This window comes from Acanthochromis polyacanthus, chromosome 8, assembly GCF_021347895.1.
Source record: "Acanthochromis polyacanthus isolate Apoly-LR-REF ecotype Palm Island chromosome 8, KAUST_Apoly_ChrSc, whole genome shotgun sequence".
Taxonomy (NCBI): domain Eukaryota; kingdom Metazoa; phylum Chordata; class Actinopteri; family Pomacentridae; genus Acanthochromis; species Acanthochromis polyacanthus.
This window is the reverse complement of record NC_067120.1, coordinates 37,393,501-37,414,747: the sequence shown is the minus strand read 5'-3', so window position 1 is coordinate 37,414,747 and position 21,247 is coordinate 37,393,501. Positions and strand designations below refer to the sequence as shown.

At 38.0% G+C, this 21,247-nt stretch overlaps 2 protein-coding genes and 1 long non-coding RNA gene across 3 annotated transcripts in view; 1 reads left to right on the top strand and 2 right to left on the bottom strand.

The window, feature by feature from the left end:
• Positions 1-5,115, bottom strand: part of cmip (c-Maf inducing protein) — an 87,014-nt gene extending 81,899 nt beyond the window's left edge. Inside the window, exon 1 of the mRNA XM_051952039.1 lies at positions 4,177-5,115. Coding sequence (XP_051807999.1) covers positions 4,177-4,506 — 330 coding nt within the window. The 5' untranslated portion in view covers positions 4,507-5,115. The remainder of the gene's footprint in view (positions 1-4,176) is intronic.
• The window catches only part of gan (gigaxonin), a 182,657-nt gene that overhangs the window by 130,288 nt on the left and 31,122 nt on the right, over positions 1-21,247 (bottom strand). The window lies entirely within an intron of this gene.
• Positions 7,798-8,841, top strand: LOC127535086 (uncharacterized). Its single transcript, XR_007943748.1, has 4 exons — positions 7,798-7,855; positions 8,148-8,205; positions 8,442-8,504; positions 8,748-8,841. It is a non-coding gene; the product is annotated as an uncharacterized LOC127535086 (long non-coding RNA).

Below are 21,247 nucleotides of genomic sequence, written 5' to 3'. Positions count from 1 at the left end.
TGTTGATATAAAATAAAGAAAAGCTGCAAATCTCCTCAGTTCAGAGGCTTTAACTACAAAATAATTGATGTTTTTTTCACTATTTTTGCTTTAAAATGCTATTTTAAGCTTCCAAACTGCTGGAGCTGCAACAATAAACCAATTTTAAATTAATTTATTTTGATCATCAGATAAATAGTTTTATTCAATGTAATTTAATGGCAGTCCATTGAATTCACTTTGCTCTACTTTATTATTTTTTCTCTTGCTCATTTTACATCACCATATTCTTTTTATGTCACTTTATATTGACTTTGCTTCACTTTGTGGTTAATTTTTTGTCTCCTTACGGTGATTTTTTGTCACTTCATGGTCGTTTTTCATGAATTTGTGCTGATTTTACATCACTATGTTCACTTTATGTCTCTTTCTAGTCTTTTTAAGTCACCTTCTTATCATTTTTTGTCTCTTCTACATGACTTTATGGCCATTATATGTCTCTTTATAGTCTTTCTGTGTCAGTTGTTACTGACTTCATTTTGTTGCTTTCTGGTCATTTTTCTTCTCTTTGTGCTTATTTTACATCACCTTTTGATCATTATATGTCTTTGTATAGTCTTTACACGTCTCTTTATATTGACTTTCTCTACTTTGTTGTGATTGTTTGTCATTTTATGGTGATTTTTGTCATTTTATGGTGATTTTTTGTCATTTTATGGTTGTTTTTCATCTCTTTTTGCTCATTGTACATCACTGTGGTCATTTTATGTTGCCTTAGTCTTTCTATGCCAATTTATATTGACTTAGCTTCAGCTTGTGGTTCCAATTTGCTCTTTTTACTGTATTAAATGTAAGCTTATGGCATGTTCTGGTTGCCACACTGGCTGTCCCAATCCAGCCAGTAAACTGAATATCTTTGGGTTGTGGACAAATAAAGGCGTTTGTCATCTTCTTTAATCTAGAAAATAACCAACAATGACAATTATCTTTATTTGCGTCCCTAATTTTTGGTCAGAAACTGCAGAAAACGGCAACTAAACCTCCTCAGACATCCTCTAAATGTGTACAAACACACTAAAAATCAAAACATTTCTGTTTAAATTGATGTAATACAGAGAAAAACAAAAAATCTTCTCATTTTAGACGCTGGAACCAAAACATTTTGGACATTTCTTCACTATTCTCACTTTGAAATGTGAAAATGTTTCCTCCTCTATGACTATAAGCTGAGGATCCTTTGGGCAGAACAGGACATTTGTTAAAGCTTAAACGTCTTGTTTTGTGTGAAGAAACAGTCGAAATTCTTCATATTTCTGTTTAACCTAACATAATGCACAAAAAAGTAAGAAATCTTTTCATTTTGGAGGCTGGAATTAGGACATTTAAAAAATTATTTTTGCTTGAAAAATGGTTATTTTAATTGGAAAGGTTGTGTAGCAAAGCATATTGTCGTCACTCACAGCAAGATTAAAACACAACACAGATTAAACACTGCACTGTGACCTCAATCAGACTGGTAGTTATTCTTATTTACAGTAACTTTGGCGCACATTATTGATATTTATGATGCTCTGTGAGGGTTTAACGTCATAAATATTCTTATTTATAATAACTTTGGTGCATATTATTGATATTTATGACGCTCTGTGATGGTTTAACGTCATAAATAATCTGAAAGAAAATAACTTTGGTGCATATTATTGATCTTTATGACGCTCTGTGAAGGTTTAACTTCATAAATATTCTTATTTACAGTAACTTTGGTGCACATTATTGATATTTATGACGCTCTCTGAAGGTTTAACTTCATAAATATTCTTATTTACAGTAACTTTGGTGCATATTATTGATATTTATGACGCTCTGTGAAGGTTTAACTTCATAAATATTCTTATTTACAGTAACTTTGGTGCATATTATTGATATTTATGACGCTCTCTGAAGGTTTAACTTCAAAAATATTCTCATTTATAATAACTTTGGTGCACATTAGTGATCTTTATGACGCTCTGTAAACGAGGAAATAACTGAATCTCAGGTGACTTTGAGTCTTTAGAGCAACAATAACATCCTGGAAGCTGCAGCTGAGTTTATTTCATGTGGGCGTGATCGGCAGACGTCCAAAAAGCCTCTAAGCAGGTGTGTTGATAAAACAACGGGCCGGGCTTTGTGCTAAATGTCACAAGTGTTGATAATAACAGGAGGGGAAATAAAGGCCTTTATTAGCGCGGTGATATTCTGCTGAATTATTACGATTGATTACGGCGGCCGTGGCTCCTGTCAAGGTTAATAATTACACCCGGTCTGATTCCCCTCCGACGGAGCAGAAAATAATCACATTAAGGTTCATTTCTGGGCTTTTGTTTTGAAAAACATCCACGCAGCATCAACGCTCAGTGAAAGAAAACAAATCCTGCACTGATATTTAACATTAAAAGCCTTCAGGATTTAGATTCATCATAACAGAGCCGTAAAAATTAACACGTCAATTAATCAACCACAAAAAAACAAACTAACCTGTGACTATTTTTATAATCTGTGGTCGTTTTACGTCTTTTTATGGCCATTTTTCATGCAGAAAAGACATAAATCTGCAGATTAAAGCCTCTCAGACTTGAGGATTTGCTGCTTCTCTTTGTCTTCTATGCTAAAAAAAATAATATTGTGGCATAGTGTAATGTGTAAAAACTGTAAAAATGCTGGAACCTGATATTATTTTATATTAAACATGTACATTAATATTTTTGCTGTGAATTCTAGATATTATCAATGATTTCATAAGAAATTCTGTTACAGTTCAGAAAACAATTCACCATTTTTCAATCCTTAAGTTAATTTAAGGATTATATTATAATAGTTATAATAATTTAGAATTTGTAAAAAAAAACAAAAAAAAACGATATATTTTACTGATTTAAATACAGTAAAAAAAGAAAAATTGAGTAATTTTATAGTCATTATTTACATATTAATCATAAATAAATAGGCTAATACGAACTATTGTTCCATTATATATATTTGCTGTAAAATAACTAAATAAATAATACATGGGTATATGTTTTTAATGATTTAAATACAGTAAAAAAATGTTATTTTAAAATGATTTCTCATTGAAGATTACAGCAAATATCTGCAATGCGTTATTCTGATTAAATACAGTAAAAATTGTGTAATTTTGCACACTTGGAAGTCCCTCTAGTGGAACAGAAAAGTAGAAATTACCATTTATTAAATAAAAAAATAGACATTTAAATACATTTACAGTTTTGGACTGTTTGTGGGGTTCCTTTATGGTTAAATTAACATTTTACTCTATGATTATTATAAATCTATGGTGATATTATGTATCTGGTATCACTAAAATTATAGTTTTTTTTTTCTAATTTACACACAAGCAAAATATAGCCCAATTTTACAGTAAAATATTGTTAAAAATAAAGGAAGTTACTATCAACAAAAACACATTTTAAAAATAGAAATTATTTTCTATTTTTCATGCTTATCTAAAATTAACTTGTAAATCATTACTATTGTTTTTTCTTTAATTTTATGAACAATTTTCTATAATTTAGAAAAGCAAAAACATCTGTAAAATAAAAAACCTAATCATATATAAAATTATTTTCCATATTTTCAACACTTTACATAAGCTTTCTTTCAACTAAAAGAATATCAGTAAAATGATGAATTTTGCTTGATTGAAATACAGCAAAAAGTATTTTTGTCAGATATTTTTTTTAAAAGTTACTATCCATAAAAACCCATTTAAAAAAAGAAATTATTTACAATTTTTTCCTGTTTATCTGCAATTAACTAGTAAATGATCCATTTTATAAACTAGCTTTTATAAACTATGACCTGTAATTTAACCAATCAGAGCATCTGCAAATTAAATAAAATAATAATACTAATTGAGATAGTGTGATCCTCTGGGTGGACTTGGAGGCTTTAGGTGGACCTGGAGGTGGACTTTGGGGTTCTAGGTGGACCTGGAGGTGAGTTTTGAGGGCTTTATGTTAACCTGGAGGTGGACTTCGATGGGGGTCTGGGGGCCTCGGCTCTTCCCGAAAACTGCGTCAACAACAGACTGTGTGTAATCTCAGCGCGCGCGTCCAGACACGACGAGACAAACACCGAATCCGCCTGTGGAATGCCAACCAACACACGCACGCTCCTAATAACGGGCAGGCTACTCACGGTGGCGGAGGTCAGGCTGCTGTCGGTGAGCGTCAGGTGGTGCGGCTCCCATCTCCGCAGAAACTTGGAGGTGAGGATCTTGCTGAGGAAGGTGCGTGGGTGTTTGACCACGCACACCTGGATGTCGCCCTCGTGCAGCAGCTTGTAGCGCATCCCGCTGCTGCTGCAGTGGTGGAGGCTCCTCTTGCACGGCCCCGCGCCCAGCTTGGTGTTGTTGTTGCCCTCCGACATCTCCCCCAGCAGCGGCTTGCTCTCCTCGCACTGGTAGAACTGGTTGTTGTGGAGCTCGTTGCCGCCGCCGCCGTTGCCGCTGCCGCCGTTAAAATCCATCGCTCGGTAATCCAACAGTTCCTTGTTTCCAAAAGCTCACGGAGCGCAGGCACCACAATCCGACATGTATGTTTAAAAAAAAGAGAGAGAGCAGAAAGGTCGAACTGGAGGGGGAACCTACCGACCCACCTACCGACGCGACGAGCCGCGGCTCAGTAATCCAGCACCGACGCGCTTTTCGTGCCACAATAATCCACCATTTTCCCCGTGAATTGTCTCCTCGGTGCGCCTTCCTTCCTCCCCCCCTCCGCCGCCGCCACCAGCACCAACACCGCCGACCGACGAGCTACTCAATCTGTCAGGGCCATGGCCTGATCCGCTCCGGTGCCAAACGCAGTAATCCACAGCCTGGGGCCACCGGGAACCGGCAGAAAACCGGGTAGGGGTCCAGCGGCGGCGCCCGTCGACTCCTCCGTGGGGTTTTTTTGCGGTCGTTCCGGGCGCACTGGCTCGGTTTCCTTTTATTCGGTCTTTTCCTCTCGCCTTGGTGTGAAGGAGCCAGCTCTCTCCGGCAGCGGCGCGCCGATTGGTCCCCGCTCGTTCATGTGATACCGGACTGACGTCAATAGGGAGGCGAGCGGATGAGCCGTGTGTCTTTTGCGCTTGAGTGTCTGCCGAGGGCGCACACTCTCCCCCGGCCTCCCCCCGGCCTCCCCCCGGTAAGCAGAGACACGGAGTGGCTCCTCCTCCGCCTCCCGGTTTCCATGGAAGAGATGCGGATCGTCAGCATCAGTTTATCGTTTTCCAGAGAAGCAGCAGATTATCGACAGGCTGCTGATGCCAACATGTGGCTGAGAGGCAGCAGCTGCATGGAAACCTGAGTGACCTACAATTTCCTGGAACAATCTTCAAGTGTTTTCTGTAAAATAAAACATCTTAAAATGCGCACTTTTCTTTCAAATGACGTCTGTAGAATCATGTTTTTTTTTGCTGATCTTAATGATTTAAATGCTGTTTGTCTGCAGTAATTATAGATGTTTTCTGTAATTTACCAAAACAAGGAAATCTGTTAAAAATAAACTATTTCTAAAACCTTACTAAACATATTTTTCTTTCAAGTATAATGGCAAATAGCCTGCCTATTATCTATAAAATTATTGTAAACTATTGCTAAAATGCAATTCTCGGTCAAATATTGTAAATGAAGAAGTTACAATCAACAAAAACATTTTAAAAATGGAAAATTATTTATCATTTTATAAATACTTAACATACATACTTTCAAATAATGTCTGTAAAATCATGATTTTTGCTGATTTAAATGCTGTTATTCTGCAATTATGCCAGATGTTTTCTGTAATTTAATAAAACATTTTTTTAATACTGCAACATAGGCGTTTCTAGCCCATTTTTGGGGGTGCTTCAGCACCAAATTGAATCCCAGCACCCCTAAAATTTAAAAGATTTTTATTTTTATTTTTTGTATCGCATGTCCTTCTTTTAACAAACCAGAAAAGTGTAAAAAACCATACAGTACTTGGTTGATACGTAATGTTTTAACAACAAAAATACAGCACCCCCTCCCTCCATCTTGCCTCAAAATGGTTTGATCCTGCTCAACTTTCCCAACTCCGGCTCTGAGCCTATAGAGGTATTTCAGGTGCAAAATGTTTGAGCACCTGTAACACTGAATTTGTAGTTGTGTACATTGAATTTGTATGTGTATCAGCAAATCTGATTTCCCACACTCTATGAGTTGTGTACTTGTAAAATAATTTCTTGTGATTTTTTTCTTCCCACAAATACAACACAAAAATACACATTCACAAAATCGTAATTACAGGTGCACAAATCACATTTACAGGTGCAGAAATCACATTTACAGGTGCAGAAATCACATTTACAGGTGCACAAATCATATTTACAGGTGCACAAATCACATTTACAGGTGCACAAATCCTTCTCTACAAGTCACATATTTCAACACTCACACGCTCACATTTTGCACCTATTGTTGCAGCACACTAAGTGCAAAACATACTTGTGCACCTGTATTGTAAGAAGTGAAGTTGAGGTGAGAATTTGAATATGTGCAAATCTGAATGTGAACTTGTGCAATAAGTATGTGAAATAATTTACCATGAAAATAGCTGTGTCCTCTAACACACAAACACAAATTGCTACTTACAACCACTATAATCCTCCCCACGAGTCACACATTCTCTGTTTTCTACAGGTGCAAATCAGACATCGTACTTCCGGTCCCGCTTAGATATTTGGTGCAAAACTACAAAACGATCCGATCTGTGTATAAATTCTATGCTCTGAGATTGACAGACTTTTCGGCCAGTCAGGGAGACGCTTTGCCCGCCCAGCCAATCAGAAGTTTTTATTCTGTCTGAGGTCGCTTTACCGACTTCCGGGTGTGGAATTTCACGATGGAGAGAGTGTAGGCTTTGATTTCAATATACTAAGAGGAATGGATAAGTTATTTGAGTCATTGGGAAATGCGCATTATAGAGATTAGAGCAGACCAGCCGTCCAAAACGAGAACTGCCTACACTCTCTCCATCGTGAAATTCCACACCCGGAAGTCGGTAAAGCGACCTCGGATGGAATAAAAACCTCTGATTGGCTGGGCGGGCAAAGCGTCTCCCTGACTGGCCGAAAAGTCTGTCAATCTCAGAGCATAGAATTTATACACAGATCGGATCGTTTTGTAGTTTTGCACCAAATATCTCAGCGGGACCGGAAGTACGATGTCTGATTTGCACCTGTAGAAAACAGAATGTGTGACTCGTGGGGAGGATTCGAGTGGTTGTAAGTAGCAATTTGTGTTTGTGTGTTAGAGGACACAGCTATTTTCATGGTAAATTATTTCACATACTTATTGCACAAGTTCACATTCAGATTTGCACATATTCAAATTCTCACTTCAACTTCACTTCTTACAATACAGGTGCACAAGTATGTTTTGCACTTAGTGTGCTGCAACAATAGGTGCAAAATGTGAGCGTGTGAGTGTTGAAATATGTGACTTGTAGAGAAGGATTTGTACACCTGTAAATATGATTTGTGCACCTGTAAATGTGATTTGTGCACCTGTAAATGTGATTTGTGCACCTGTAAATGTGATTTGTGCACCTGTAATTACGATTTTGTGAATGTGTATTTTTGTGTTGCATTTGTGGGAAGAAAAAAAATCGACACACACAAGAAATTATTTTACAAGTACACAACTCATAGAGTGTGGGAAATCAGATTTGCTGATACACATACAAATTCAATGTACACAACTACAAATTCAATGGTACAGGTGCTCAAACATTTTGCACCTGAAATACCTCCATATGAGCCGCTACCTGCAGAGCTAAGCGCTGCCCCACAGAAGGTAATGTGCCGTAGTGGTGTGAGTACCTGGTTTGAACTTCTACCACTCAATACCAACACATTATTATCATTACCAGTCCTCATTTTTGCTGCATTTAATCAAAGGTTACTGTTTATGTTGTTAGGTAGGAGTTAGCTTATGTTTTTTCTTGCTAGCAAATGTTACAGGTGGTCAGTGTCTGTTTGAACTGGACTGAGAGAAGCTAGCTGTTGTGTCAGTGCATGTGTTAATATTAAAGCCAAGGTGCTACTGACTAGCTAACTGCCCGGATGCCCATTAACATTATAACTCCTATTGTGTGTGTGTGCAGACAGACAGCCTCATCATGGACATAAGATTGTTTTTTCGAAGAAAAGAGCCAGGTTCAGGTAAGAGTGTAAGATCAAATGGTCTATCTATCAAGAGTAATGTTGTAAGTTGGATCAATGTATCAGTGTTTATATCTGTTATCAGATATAAAACACATTGTTTGGTTATTTGCCTTTAGACTGACATTACAAAGAGAGAGAGAGGACATTATTTATTTGTATTCTTATTGGTATTTTTTCATATTTATGTAATTTTTCATCTAGTTGAATACAATCTATTTGTGTATGATTGTCAGTCCAAAGAGGGAGAGACGAAAAAGGGGAAGGAGAGGAGAGAGTGCAAAGTCAGGAAGAACCAGGTAAGAAAACAAACAGAGAATAGTGGCAAGCAAAACAGTAACTGTTAAGATGACAAAGAAAAACATTCATTCACAATATAATTTTACATATATGTCATGGAGGTTATGTGTTCTCCCCACATTAAATGCTTTCCAGAAGCACACTTAACAGATATCAGTGGACTTCATTCTAAACAGAACATCTTCATTACATTTTACTCATTATCTATATGCTTTACTATTTGCTTAATTTCACTATAAAAGGAAGAGAACAAGGAGAGACTCTGGGAGATGAGAGCGTGCAGACTAGGGAAAGAAATGCTGTGCATCACATTTCAAATAAAAGTCAAAAAATAAGTCCTAGGTCCATTTTTGTTTTTTGTTTTTTTGGTGCTTGGTATAGGGGGCTGGTTTACTCCAGAAACATACATGCTGTTTATGTGTATGTTGAGGAGCTGCTGTATCTAAATGAGTCGTCTTTTCCCAGAAATTAGGACTACAATATGTTTCTTTAAGATTCCAGTGCATTCCTCCTTTGCGGTGATTCAGCATTTAAATAAACTTTATCAGATTGGATGGTTTAGTCACAGACCTTTTCAAAAAGTGTTATGCTTTTCTTTCACAAATGTGGGAGTGGAACTGCATTAAAACGTACAAAACAATGAAGAAATTTATCTTGACTGGCTGGGCACCTCTGGGTGCTCAGCACCCCTAAACCTCTGATCCAAGAATCGCCCCTGTACTGCAATATACATATTTTTTCTTTGAAGTGATAGAAAGCATTGTAAATATTGTGTGTGTGTGTGTGTGTGTGTGTGTGTGTGTATATATATAGACATATAATTTTTTTATGATTAACATTTTTTATTGAAATTTCCAGAACACGTACAATGACCCACCATAACATGTACATGTATGCATATATAAAGATACAAATATACACTTGCTCACACAGATATACATATCCAAATATATACAGTTCCTTGTGAAAGTATTCGGCCCCCTTGAACTTTTCAACCTTTTGCCACATTTCAGGCTTCAAACATAAAGATATAAAATTTTAATTTTTTGTCAAGAATCAACAACAATTGGGACACAATCGTGAAGTGGAATGAAATTTATTGGATATTTGAAACTTTTTTAACAAATAAAAACCTGAAAAGTGGGGCGTGCAATATTATTCGGCCCCCTTGCATTAATACTTTGTAGCCACCTTTTGCTGCAATTACAGCTGCAAGTCACTTGGGGTATGTCTCTATCAGTTTTGCACATCCAGAGACTGAAATTCTTGCCCATTCTTCCTTGCAAAACAGCTCGAGCTCAGTGAGGTTGGATGGAGAGCGTTTGTGAACAGCAGTCTTCAGCTCTGCCCACAGATTCTCGATTGGATTCAGGTCTGGACTTTGACTTGGCCATTCTAACACCTGGATACGTTTATTTGTGAACCATTCCATTGTAGATTTGGCTTTATGTTTTGGGTCATTGTCCTGCTGGAAGATAAATCTCCGTCCCAGTCTCAGGACTTTTGCAGACTCCAACAGGTTTTCTTCCAGAATGCTCCTGTATTTGGCTCCATTCATCTTCCCATCAATTTTAACCATCTTCCCTGTCCCTGCTGAAGAAAAGCAGGCCCAAACCATGAGGCTGCCACCACCATGTTTGACAGTGGGGATGGTGTGTTCAGGGTGATGAGCTGTGTTGCTTTTACGCCAAACATATCGTTTTGCATTGTGGCCAAAAAATTGGATTTTGGTTTCATCTGACCAGAGCACCTTCGTCCACATGTTTGGTGTGTCTGCCAGGTGGCTTGTGGCAAACTTCAAACGAGACTTTTTATGGATATCTTTGAGAAATGGCTTTCTTCTTGCCACTCTTCCATAAAGGCCAGATTTGTGCAGTGTACGACTGATTGTTGTCCTATGGACAGACTCTCCCACCTCTGCTGTAGATCTCTGCAGTTCATCCAGAGTGATCATGGGCCTCTTGGCTGCATCTCTGATCAGTCTTCTCCTTGTTCCAGGTGAAAGTTTAGAGGGAGGCACTGTATATTGACATATATAAACCCATACATGTATACAACACATGTCATTAAAGGTTAATAAGAGGCCAAAAGAAAAACAAATGAAAAATAAGTAAATAAATCAAATATCAAAACAAAAAAAACAAAAAAAGAAGAAAAAAAACAAAAAAAAATAGAAATAAAAATGGGGAAGGGGGGGGGGGGGCGACTCTATACGATTTCAAGAGTATCATTCAGTAAGGATGAAACCAACTCCTAAATATGTCAAGGTCCAGCCTCTCCAACTTCTAAGGTGATCCTTTTATTCTTAAAAGGTATGAGTCCCACTTCCTGTGGAAGGACTCTGTTCTGTCAAGCATTCTGTACGCGAGACGTTCCAGAGCTGCTAGTCTTCCTAGTTGGTTGTGCCAGTGGGTGACAGATGGTGCGGAAGAATTTTTCCACTGTGAGATGATGGTTTTGCGCCCCAGCATCAGGGCTGTCTGTACCCAATCAGCAGTGTTAGGTGGATGGTCTTTCAGGGGTGAAGGGTCTCCTAAAATAAACAATCTCGGCAAGAAGGGAATTTCTTTTCCAGCCACTATCTGGACAAATTGGTGCACCCCAACCCAAAAGTCCTGGATTTTGGGGCGTTCCCATAGCATGTGTATGAGTGTGCCAACCTCAGCCTGGCATCTCCAGCATTCAGGGGTCTGGATGAGCTTTGCCCTGCTTAGCCTGTGTGAGGACCAGTAAATTCTATGCAGTAGTTTGAACTGCGTGAGTCTTGTTCTCAACTCCCTGGACATTTTTTTCAAATTCTGTAAAATCATGGACCATTCTTGGTCAGTGAAGGTCAGCTCAAGGTCATTTTCCCAGGCTGAGCGTAGGTTGGGGAGACCCCTACCTGTACCCTTTAAAAGCATTAAGTAAAATCTGGAGGCTTCATGACCCCCGCTAGCAATTTTTCTAATGTGGTCAAGCCAGCCTGTAGTCGGGGGGCGTGTTGAGCCAAAGATCTGGGTTAGAAGGTGTCTGAGCTGCAGATATTTCCAAAATTGGCTTTGTGGGAGATGGTATTGGTTTTTAAGTTCATTGAAAGATTTAATAGTTCCTTTTTCATATAGATCTCCAAGAACAAGGATTCCATTACAAGCCCATAGTCTCCAGAAAAAGGGGGACTTACCAATGCAAAGTTTAGGGTTGAGCCATATGGAAGCATCAGTGTGGAGGTGAGAGTTGAAATTTAGCTTCAAAGCTACTTTCTTCTAACTTCCTGCAGGAATGAAATAATGGGATGTGTTTTTGTATCTGGTGGTAGTTTGATGGTTATAATATGCATTAAGGGAAGCGGTGCACGCAGGGGGCTCTCAAGACTAAACCAAGGAGGGGCTCGCTCTGGGGGCAAGGCCCAATGAATGATCTGTCGAAGGCTAAAAGCATAGTGATAGAGCATCAGGTCTGGGACTCCCAGTCCACACAGTTCAACTGGCCGCTTCAGCTTTCCAAGTTTTATTCTTGGGCGTTTGCCATTCCATATGAATAGGTTACACAATTTATCAAATTGATGGAAGTACTTCAATGGAACTTTTAACGGGAGTGCTTGTAATAAGTAATTAAATTTGGGGGCACAGTTCATTTTTATAATATTAACTTTCCCCCAAAGAGAAAGAAATAGAGGTGACCATCGAGCTATGTTGGATCTAAATTTTTCCAGTAAGGGCTCAAAGTTCACTCGAACCAATTCTGCCAGCGAGCGTGGAAAAGTGATGCCCAGATATTTAATTCCTGACCTCGGCCAGCTGAATTGTCCTGGTTGGAATAATGTTTTGGGGCAGGAAGCTGTTAAAGGGAGTGCTTCAGATTTTGGCCAATTTACTTTGTATCCAGATATATGGGAAAACAAATTAAGGATTCTGAAGAGCGCAGGGAGGGAACGTGATGGTTGCGTGACTAGGACCAGGGCATCATCAGCATAAAGCATAATTTTATGATTAGTGTTGTGTGTTTTGATGCCAGGGAAATCAGGGTCTGCCCGAATCGCTGCTGCGAGAGGCTCTAAGGCCAAGGCAAATAACAGAGGGCTCAGTGGACATCCTTGTCTTGTGCCTCTGTATAGGTTAAAGGGCGGTGATATGATACGATTAGTTGACACCGAGGCTTGCGGATTACTGTAGAGTTTGACCCAACCAATAAATTTTGGACCTAGGCCAAATGTTTCTAGAACACTAAACAAAAAGTTCCACTCTACCCTGTCAAACGCTTTCTCTGCGTCTAGGGAGAGGGCCATAGCTGGGGAAAGGTCAGAATTAACGGGTTTATTTTGGGCAGTCCACATTATATAAATTAAACGTCTGATGTTATCGGCTGAGTTCCGAGCTCTAATAAAACCTACTTGGTCTGGGTGTATCAAGCTATTCATCACTTTATCTAATCTTGATGCCAGGATCTTTGCTAGTATCTTGCAATCACAATTTATCAAACTTATTGGTCTATAACTCCTACAGTCTAGCGGATCTTTGTCTTTTTTTAAAACAAGGGATATTAGAGCCTCAGTTAGCGTTGGTGGTAGGCTGCCTTTGTCTAGGGCCTCATTGAACATACACAAAAGTAGGGGCGAGAGTTCTTTGGCAAATACTTTGTAAAACTCAGATGTAAATCCATCTATGCCTGGAGCTTTGCTAGTTGGGAGGTTTTTGATTACTTCTGAGATCTCTCCAATTGAGATCGGAATGTCTAAAGAGTCGATTTGCGTGTCTGAGAGAGTTGGAAGTTTTAGGGGTAAAAGGAAGTTCTTAATTTCTTGAGGACTTGCTTGTGATTCAGAGGAGTAAAGTTCCATGTAGAATTTTTTGAAAACGTTGTTAACCTCCATGGGTTTAGTCACCAAAGTGTTATCCTGTTTCCTAATTGCTGGTATGGCAGCCCAAGCTTCTTTCTGTTTAATGTAACTAGCAAGAAGTTTCCCCGCTTTGTCCCCATCTTCAAAGTGTTTTTGTCTTGCCCGAAACAGGGAAAATTCAGCCTTTTGGGTCAAAATAGTATTAAGTTCATATTTGATTCTAATTAAATGCGTCAGATTTGTAGGACTCATATCAGCCTTAAAGATTGATTCTGCAACATCAACTTTCTGCTCCAGATCTGCCTGTTTAGCCCGGTCGTTTTTTTTCTTATATGAAGAGTATTGGATTATAAAGCCCCTGATGAAAGCTTTTAAGGCTTCCCAAGCCACACCAGCAGATGGGGCGGAAGGAAGGTTTGTCTCTACATATAAATCAATTTGATTTCTTGTGGTTTTAACAAAATTGGGTTCACTCAATAAACTAGCATTAAACCTCCATCTTGGAAATTTGGGGGAACTGATAAATGGATTTAGATATAGGTACACAGGAGCATGGTCAGATAGGAGTATGTTACCAATTGAGGAGGACACTGCCGATGATATAATTGATTTTGACATGAGAAAGTAATCGATCCTTGACCAGGTGTTGTGTGGGGTAGAGTAAAAGGTATAATCTCTACCAGAAGGATTGAAAATTCTCCAGATATCTATTAGGCCGAAGGACTGGCACATTCGACTGAAAACAGAGGCTGACCTAGTGTTATGGTGTGAGGGTGTGCTTCGATCCAGGATGTTGTCCGCAACTAAATTGAAGTCCCCCGCCATCAAGATAGGGTGGTCCCCCATGTGACTGAGCCTGCATTCCAATTGCCCAAAAAAGGTAGGGTCATCTATGTTTGGTGCATAGACATTAGCTAAAATCAAATTTTGACCTTGAATTTCCACCAATAGAAGCAGTATCCGCCCAAGCTCATCTTTATCCACCCTTGTACATTTAAACCCTAGCTGTTTGTGGATCAATATGGCCACGCCCCGACTCTGACTGCTGCCAGATGAAACAGCAGCATGAATAGTCAGTTATTAATCCGGAGCTCCGATTGTCAGGTGAGAGAACAGAATACACCCTAAGGATAATGCCAATGGTATTGATGTAGCTTTCATTACAAAGAGGGGAGAAGGAGAGAGAGGGACAACTAATTAAGACAAAGATCGAATATAGTCAAGAGCCTTTTTTGGATCTGTGAACTCACATTTGCCATCGGCCATCTTCAACACCAGTACAGCAGGAAACAGCAAGGAAAAGTTAATCTTTTTCTCATGCAACAGGCGTCTGCAGGGGGTAAATGCCACCCGTTTATCAGTAATGAGTTTGGAGTAGTCTGGGAAGATCATGATGTGATGGCCCTCCCAGCTCAGTTTGCCTAGCTTCCGTGCAGCTTCCATTATTCGTTCCCGATCTTGGAAGCGAAGAAAGCGAGCGATGATGACTCTTGGGGGTTGACCGTCGGGTTTGCGCCTCGTTAAGCTCCGGTGTGCCCGCTCGATCTCGAGGTCGCCCGGGAGGGTGATGTTCAGGAGTCGCGGGAGTGTGTCACGCAGGAATCCAACGGTGCTGGCCCCCTCGCAGCCCTCCGGGAACCCGGCAAAGCGCAGGTTGTTTCTTCGGCTCCGATTTTCGAGGTCGTCAAGTTTGTCCCGCAGGATGTCCACCTCCTCGCGAGCAGCAGGGGGGTTCTTCTCCAGCGCTCTGTTTGCGTCCTCGAGGAAGTCAATTCGGGACTCGGCATTGTTTAGACGAGTTGCTATGTCGGCTAATTTTGCCTCCACTGCCCTCGTTGCGGCTTGGATTGCATTCAGCTTATTTTCTTGTTTCTCCGATGTTTCTTTGAGTAATGCGTAGATGCTTGCAATATCCTTAGCCATCTGATCATTTGGAGCGTCTTGAGAACTTACTTCAGAGGTTGGAGGTTCTTCCTGCCTCGTCTTGCTAGCTTTAGCCGTGGTTTCCCTGCTCGCACCTTCTTGGCGTCTTAATGTTAGTTTTTGTTGTTGACTCGGCATCGTGAGCTTGTATGTTGGGTCTCCCTCTCTTAAAATGCAGTAATTCAAAATAGGGTTGGTTGTTAGAACTCCTTTTTGAGATAAAAATCGCTGCCTCCGCGACGGAGCTCTCTGCTTAGGCTGCCATCTTAGCCGCTTACGTCATCGGACTCCAGACATATAATTTTAAAAAACTATTTATCTTGAACTGTTATCTGTAATTTTACAAATCACAAAATCTGTAAAATAAAGGTTAAAATGTCATTTGCCAGTTATAAATCCTGAAAATACACAATTTTCTTTCAAATAACGTCCGTAAAATCATGATTTTTGCTGTTTTTAATTCTGTTTTTCTGCAATTATGCCAGATGTTTTCTGTAACTTATCAAAAGATGAATATGATCCCAAAGAAACACAAAATAAACAACAAACTGAATCCAGACAGATGCAAAATGACCCCAAAGAGACACAAAATGACTCTAACGAGACACAAAATGACCCCAAAGAGACACAAAATGACTCTAAATAGACACAAAATGACTCCAAAAAGATGCAAAATGACTCCAAAGAGACACAAAAGAAATCTAAAGAGACGCAAAATGACCCTAGAGATGAAAAAGGACTCTAAAGAGACACAAAATGACTTCAAAGACACGCAAAATCATCCCAGAGACGCAAAATGACTCCAAAGAGATGCAAAAGGACTCTACAGAGACTCAAAATGACTTTAAAAAGACACAAAATGACTCCAAAGAGATGCAAAATGACTCTAAAGAGACAAAAAAATGACTCTAAAGAGATGCAAAAGAAATCCAAAGAGACGCAAAATGACTCCAAAGAGACGCAAAATGACTCCAAAGAGACGCAAAATGACTCTAAAGAGATGCAAAAGAAATCTAAAGAGACGCAAAATGACTCTAAAGAGACGCAAAATGACCCCAAAGAGACGCAAAATGACCCCAAAGAGACGCAAAATGACCCCAAAGAGACATAAAATGACCCCAAAGAGACATAAAATGACCCCAAAGAGATGCAAAATGACCCCAAAGAGACATAAAATGACCCCAAAGAGACATAAAATGACCCCAAAGAGACGCAAAATGACCCCAAAGAGACATAAAATGACCCCAAAGAGACATAAAATGACCCCAAAGAGACGCAAAATGACTCTGAAGAGTTGCAAAAGGAGGACAGAGAGATGCAGAATGACTGAAAAGAGACACAAAAAGGACCACACCATTCCTGTTCCTGAGAAACAAACCTAACGGGTGGGTGTATGTCTATTACAGATTGTAAATGAACATTACCGGCAGCTCCTCACTGAGCTAATTTCCTGTAGCTAAACTCACCACCTCACTAACCACAGCAGCGAGACAAACAGCAGGATTGTGTTCACGCTGCTGTGAATGTTAACGCCTCTGGGGTCCATTACGTTCAGATTCAGGTAGGTTACAGACTACAGCACACCTTGCCACACCTTGGCATGGATTCATTGCGTTTTTCATGGATGCTTCAGCGGATGTTGAACAATACGACGCCCTGCAGTCATTTTCTTACAGATCCATTCCTGACAGCAACCATGAATCATGTTCGCAGCAACAAAAAAAACTTCCCTGAATTACCCTGTCTGCTAAGGAAGATTCCCCCACATCTTGTCAGCGTCTAAATCAGAGCGATTACATCCTCCAATAAACACTTCAACATGTTAAACGCTGGGAAGACAATGGGTGGCGATGACGTTTGAATGTGTCAGCTTCCTCTGAAACAGTGTCTATGCTGTGGTTTTTCTGCAGCATTTTATGCATCTAACTTGATCTTATCATGTGCAATGCAATAAACACGAATAAATATAGAAATGCCCACACAGAGATGCAAATGACTTGTAAGACACATACAACGATCACAAACAGACACAAAATGACTAAGAGAGGTCTAAAGTGATCATAAAGAGCTCCAAAATCATTATAGAGGCACAAAATGACTATAAATAATTGCAAAACAACCACAAAAGACACACAAAATTACTATAAATGGATGTAAAACGACTTCAAAGAGAGACATAAAACAACCACACAGAGATGCGAAACATCTCTTGAAAGACAGAAAAAAAATGACTACAGCGACTCAAAATGACTACAATTACACACAAAGTGATTACAAAAAGACACGAGATGGTCATAAAGACACACAAAATGACTCCAAAGAGATGCAAAAGGAGTACAAAGAGACACAAAATGACCCTAAAGAGACAGAAAATTACCCCAAAGAAACACAAAATGACTCCAAAGAGATGCAAATAAACCTAAAAAAACAGAGTAAGACACAAAATGAGCCTAAAGAGACACAAAATGACTTTAAATAGACATAAAATGACTCCAAAGAGATACAAAATGAATCCAAAAAGACACAAAATGACCCCAAAGAGACATAAAATGACTTTAAAGAGATACAGAAGCAGTACAAATAGACAGAAAATGACTCCAAAAAGACAGAAAACAACTCTAAAGAGATGCAAAAACAGTACAAAGAGGCATCAAAATGAAACCAGACACAAAAATGACTTCAAAGATTTACAAAATGACCCTAAAGAGACACAAAATGACCCCAAAGACACATAAATAACCCTAAATTGACACAAAATGACCCCAAAGACACATAAATAACCCTAAATTGACACAAAACAACCACAGCAAGACACAAAATAATCCTAAAGAGACACAAAGTGACCCCAAGGAGATGCAAACAACTTAAAAACCACACAGAATGATTACACAGACCCAAAGTAACTAAAAAGATGTGAAAAGTGAACACAAAACGACAACATAGACACAAAATGGCAACAGAAAGTTGCTAAGAAATCACAAAGAGATGCAAAAGGAGTAAAAAGAGGCACCAAAGTGATCCTGAAGAGATGCAAATAACCCTCAATACGCACAAAACAACCACAGCAAGACACAAAATGGCTCCAAATGCCCATTAAACAACCAGAAACACAAAACAACTCTACGTTTCTTCAGTCTTCTCAGTTTCTTCAAGGTATCTGCTTCTCTAACACACTAATGAAATCCTGTCCACACTTCAGTTTTATTTTTACACTTCTGGGGACTTGACATAGATTCGGAAAATGTCTCAAACCCTAAAAACGCAACAAATTTTCTATGTTCCGGTCACCTCACACTGCACAGGCGTGTCGACTGAGGGATAGAAATGTGGGAAATAACCACCTGCATGTTCCAAACACGCCAAGGAGCATCTCAGGTCAGAGGTTGGTCATTTTTTTATACCCATACGAGATGATATCATCCCTCAGACGTGGGTGGAAAAAGTCCCGCGTGATTCTGTTTTGAAACGGCCGCTGGATCGAACTCCAGGGAGTGAACCAAATGTAACTGACGGGGAAACAGTTTCTCATCTCAGGGGCCCGGACTCTCAACAACAACCGTCGCAGCATCACCTCTGAGGTTTCCACTTCTTCTGCTGCCTCTTTACCGCCTCCACTGGGCCCTCGGTATCCCTCCAGGACCGACTTCCTGCCGCCACTCCTCAACCTATTGTTCCTCAGACAAGTTACAACAAGCCGGCGACAGAATCTGCAGCTCTGACAGCGAGAAAGGCCAAGAACGAAGAATGTAAACTATCACTGAGCACTGTGTTATTACTCGCTTTAAACTGGACCTTCTTCATGGTGGAAAAGACCCTGAAAACGAATGAAACACAACATTCAGCTGAAATAATGAAGCATGGAGAGACAAAATCAAAAACATGTGGAACTGTTTAACCAAAATGAAGAAATAAATAATCAGTCAAACCTTCAACGAGAACATTTCATTAGCTCAAAAATGATAAGTATGAATAAATAAATGTATCGGTAAACAATTAAGTAGATAAAAAAGCATTTTGCTTATTAAAAAACATCATTAATGTACTGAAATTGCTTTGATATTTCGATAAGTCAGTTTTTATTTCTGCTAATAATGTTTTTTTAAATATATTTCTTTGTGTGTCTACATTTATTTATCTCTGTATTTCTGCATTTATTATTATGTATATTTATACCTTTTTGAATTTCTGCATTTTTACCTTTATTTATTTACCTTTTTACTATTTCTGTATTTACATTTCATGCATTTCTACAAATATTTATGTATTTCTACATGTATTTATTTTTTTTAGAATGTATTTTTTCATTTATTTATATATATATATATATATATTGCATTTATTCATTTGGGTATTTTTACATTGTATTCTAAATATTTATACATTTATGCCTTTTTTGCCTTCTACCTTTTTTACTATTTCTGTATTTACATTTTTTTGCATTTACAAATAAATAAGTGTATTTTCTTATTTATTCATTTATTTCTGTATGTATTTATATTTAAAAATATATTTATACATTCATTGATGTATGTATTCTTATATCTCCACATTCAATTTTTATGTGTATTTCCAAATTTTTCCTTTTCTACATTTAATATTTTTTAATGCTGTTCTATCATTATTTGTCTAATTTCACATTTATTCATTTCGGTATTTTTACGGTTTATTCTGAATATTTCTACATCTATGCTTTTATGTATTTCTATATTTAGGCAAAGTAGTTAACCTTTTAGTATTTCTGTATTTACATTTTATGCCTTTCTTCAAATAAATTTGTGTATTTATTTATTTATACATGCATTTCTTTTTTAAAAACACAAACATAAAAACATATTGTTACATTTATTCATGTATGTATTTCTATATTTCCATATTTAACTTTTACATACATTTCTATTTTTTTCTTTTCTACACTTATATATATGCCGTTCTACCATTATTTATTTTTATTCATTTCATTTTTACATTTTATTCAGAATATTTCTACATTTATGAATGTCTGTATTTCTTTTATTCTTTGTATTTGTATTTTTTTTATTTAAGTACTTTTAAATGGACAGTTCATGTATTTCTACATGTAAAATATAGATTTCTGTATTTCTACTTTTAATTTTTTATATGTATTTCTACATTTCATCATTTCTACATTAAGTAATTATTTAAAAGATTTATGTAATAATTTGTCTAATTTTACATTCATTAATTGACATATTTCTGCATTTATTTTTTCTATAAATTTCTACATTTCTGTATTTCTCAGTTTTTAACATTTCTACATTTATTTTTTATGCTTTTTACGTTTACATTCATAAATGTATTTCTGCATTTATTTTTTACATCCATTTCTATTTTTTTCATTCCAGAATTATTTGTCTAATACAGAAATAAATCTAGAAATACATGCAGAAATGTACATATAAAATAGACAAATTAATTTTCTAAATAAAAAAGGAAGACAAGCAAAAAATACATAAATAAATGTATAAAATAGAAATAATTGCAAAATTTAAAAACCATAAATAAATACATGAAAAAATACAGATAAATTCATGTCAAAATAAGCATGTAAATGTAGAAATACATTCAAGACATCATTCTAATACGTCTTTTTTCACTTCCAAATTGTGCTTTCTCTATTTATGAACTGAATTATTTATTTATACTAAAGTTATTTTTTGTCCTCCAGCAGTTTACACACATATTATTTATCAGTTATTAAAGTGTCTGAATGTTCGCCTACATTAGCCCTGCAGTGCATTCCTGAGTGTCAGGTCAGCTGCCTTCATCAGTCACAGGTTATCTGGATTAGAGGAGTGTTCACAGAGCCGCTCACTTTAACTGAATTAACTCCAATCAGCTCGTTAATCCTGTTTAGTTCATCCCTCGTCTAGACTGATCCTGATCTACACACACATATTATGTAAACCAGTTTACACAGACGACACACTCATTTTACGCTGTTTATGTTGAAAACTGGGATCTATCAGTTTGGTTAGATAA